This window comes from Carcharodon carcharias, chromosome 29, assembly GCF_017639515.1.
Source record: "Carcharodon carcharias isolate sCarCar2 chromosome 29, sCarCar2.pri, whole genome shotgun sequence".
Taxonomy (NCBI): domain Eukaryota; kingdom Metazoa; phylum Chordata; class Chondrichthyes; order Lamniformes; family Lamnidae; genus Carcharodon; species Carcharodon carcharias.
In genome coordinates, this window is record NC_054495.1 from 10764518 (window position 1) to 10767425 (window position 2908).

At 49.8% G+C, this 2908-nt stretch overlaps 1 protein-coding gene across 1 annotated transcript; it reads right to left on the reverse strand.

The window, feature by feature from the left end:
- Nucleotides 1–1339: 1339 nt before the first annotated feature.
- LOC121271024 (G-protein coupled receptor 15-like) lies at nt 1340–2473 on the reverse strand. The gene has a single exon (XM_041176708.1). The coding sequence runs from the start codon at nt 2471–2473 to the stop codon at nt 1340–1342; it is 1134 nt and encodes a 377-aa protein (XP_041032642.1).
- Nucleotides 2474–2908: the final 435 nt, after the last annotated feature.

The following is a 2908-nucleotide window of genomic DNA, read 5'->3' on the forward strand; positions in this document are numbered from 1 at the left end:
CCTTAATGCCTTTTTATTTGGCTCACATACGTCCAACTTACACTGCAATGGACACCTTGGGATGTCTTACGAAGGGGTGGGGGAGGAGGTACAGCTTCCTGAAGAAGATCTGTCCCCGTTAGTTAACACATTCCCAATAACTGTGTGAAAAATATAACCAAAAGGGGTTTGGAATCTCAGCTTAAAGGACTAATCATCCATTATCATCTCCAGCCTGATCGGCAGACTGGGAGTAAAGGAGTTAATGCAGCCTGGTTACTATAACACAGATAGGAAACCCATCTTTGGTTATACAGAACCAGTCATGTCCAGCCCTTTGTCTATCAATCTCTGAAACAACATACTGGGTTTCAATCCCAACACAAGATGCTGAACACACAATAGATTCACCCAATCCCACAACTGCCTACACTTGATCAAGAAACATTATCTCTTTGTGTTACTTATCTTAATTAAATAATCTCAGTTTCAGCAACACCACATTGTTCCTTTAAGTGTTGACTTGTCCATCGCTGGGTCAAGGTGCAGTGTTTATCTTCCAATGATGAAGAGGTTGAGTCACCCAGGACACCACCTGTTTCTGTTGACTGTCTTTGTTTAGTTTCCAATTTATTGGTGGCCTCTCCTGGAGGTTCTATCTAATGGAGAGAGGTGAATGCTCCACATACAGTCCTGAATGGGGCTTCAAGTGAGACCATCTGTCCTTGGGTGGCATCTCCCATCTTGGTCAGTCAACATAAGCAGGAGACCATGCCTCACAGGATCCCACAGAGTTACATAAATGTGTACAACAAAGGAACAGGACATTCAGCCCATCTAGTCAAAACCAATGTTTATTATTTACATGAAAGCCCTCCCTCCCCCTTTTCATCTCACCCCATCAAAATATCCTTCGGTTCCTATCTGCCTCATGAATTTATCCAGCTTCCCGTTAAATGTATCCATACTATTAACCTCAACCACTCCCTGTGGTAGTGAGTTCCACATTCTCACCACTCCCCTGGGTAAAGGAGTTTCTCTGGAATCCCCTATATGATTAGTCTCTATGTTATATCGATTGCCCCCAGTTCTGGTCCCACCCCAAAAGTGGAAGCACCTTCTCTACATCTACTCTATTAAATGCCTCCCTAATCTTAATGATCAGCCCTCAGCCTTCTCAGTTCTATAGAAAAGATCCCCAGGCTTTTCTAACAATTATATCCTCCCCAGTTCCTTCTTTTCTTTTCTACAAGGCCGAATCACCTCTCTCTTTTCCAATCCCAAATTCAACACCACAACACCAAATTCAGCCCTCCCCACTCTCCCCACCCCAACCCCCTTCCCCCCAGTACAGTGGGGCTCAGGGTTGGAGATTGGAAGCCCATGTTGAGAGCTGGACGACTGGGTGGTCCAATCTCCTCCTGAAGCTGGCACCTTCCTGGGTGATGTTGCTGGAGAAGGATCTGCTGGGCTGGCTGTCGGAGGTGATGGAGAGCTGGCTGAGGTGAAGGGGCTTGAGGCAGGGCAGGAGCAGCTGCAGCACAGCCTTCTGGATGGAGCTGTCGTAGAGGCAGTAGATGATTGGGTTGGAGCAGCTGTTGGCGAAGGCCAGGGGAGCACTGACCACCAGACCCATTCCCACCATCGTCTGGAAGCTCCAGGACCCAGGAGCTGCTCCCCAGCGGAGTATCAATTCCAGGGAGCGGAAAACTTTGAAAGGCAGCCAGGAGATCAAGAAGGCCAGTACCACCAGAAAGACCACCCTCATCGACTTCCTCAGCTTGATGTCCTGCTTCTTGCTCCTCCTGTACTGCAGGCAGAGCTTCTTGGAGATGGAGCAGTAACAGACCAGGGTGACCAGCATTGGGCAGTAGAAGGTCAGGAGCAGGTAGGCAAGAGAGACGCCGGGGCTGGTGGAGTTCTGATCTTCGACGCAGCAGGACACCTTCTCACCCCGCACCTGGATGGTTCGGCTGCGAAGGACGGGCAGCCCCAAGAGGAGCGAGACGATCCACACCAGCAGACAGGCCAGCGCTGCGTAAGCCTTGGAGCGGAATCTCCGGGAATGGAGCGGGTACATGATGGCCAGGTAACGGTCCAGGCTCATGCAGCTCAGGAAGAGGACACTGGAGTAGGCATTCACTGCCACCACATAGCTACTCAGCTGGCACAGCAACAGGCCACCCCTCCAGGCCTTGCCCCAAGCCTCAGCGTCCACCCAGAGAGGCAGGGTGATCAGGAAGATGATGTCTGCCATAGCCAGGTTCAATATGAAGATGTCCACCACCCTCTTGACCCAGCACTTCCACACAATAGCTGAGACCAGCAGCACATTGCCCAGGACTCCCACCACAAAGATCAGGCAGTAGACCAGGGAGAAGACAACGCTGGACTGGGGAAGGGAGACAGCTTCACACCCCTCTTCCTCGATCACCTCAGTGGGATACAACTCATCATAGTTCAGAACAAAATTGTAATCTGTCACATTCTCCATTGTCATCCCTTCCATCTCTCTTTGTCTCTCCGTTTGATGAAGTTAATCGTCATCTGACTGCTGTCGAAGGTCGTTCACTCACTTCCCCGATACCCAATTAGTGAGAAGCATGTCTTATCTTTAAGATCGTACTTCCTGACCCTGCCCTTTCCCCGACACCCCCGCCCCCCCCCACTCCCCCCACCCCCCCACCAAGAGATTTTGTTGTTTTCTTCTGGTTATGGTGAACTGAGTTTCATAATTTACACCAACCCTATTCCCTGAATCTGTCCTCACTTAAAACACCAGCTCTCCTTTATTCTGCTCTCTCTGTTCCATTACTCTCCCATTCTGGTTTTGCTAACTTGCAACCTTTTTCTTTGTTCTCTCTCTCTCCTCTTTTGTTTCTCTGCCTCAGTCTCTCTCTCTCTCTTTGTCGGTCTCTCACCTTCTGCC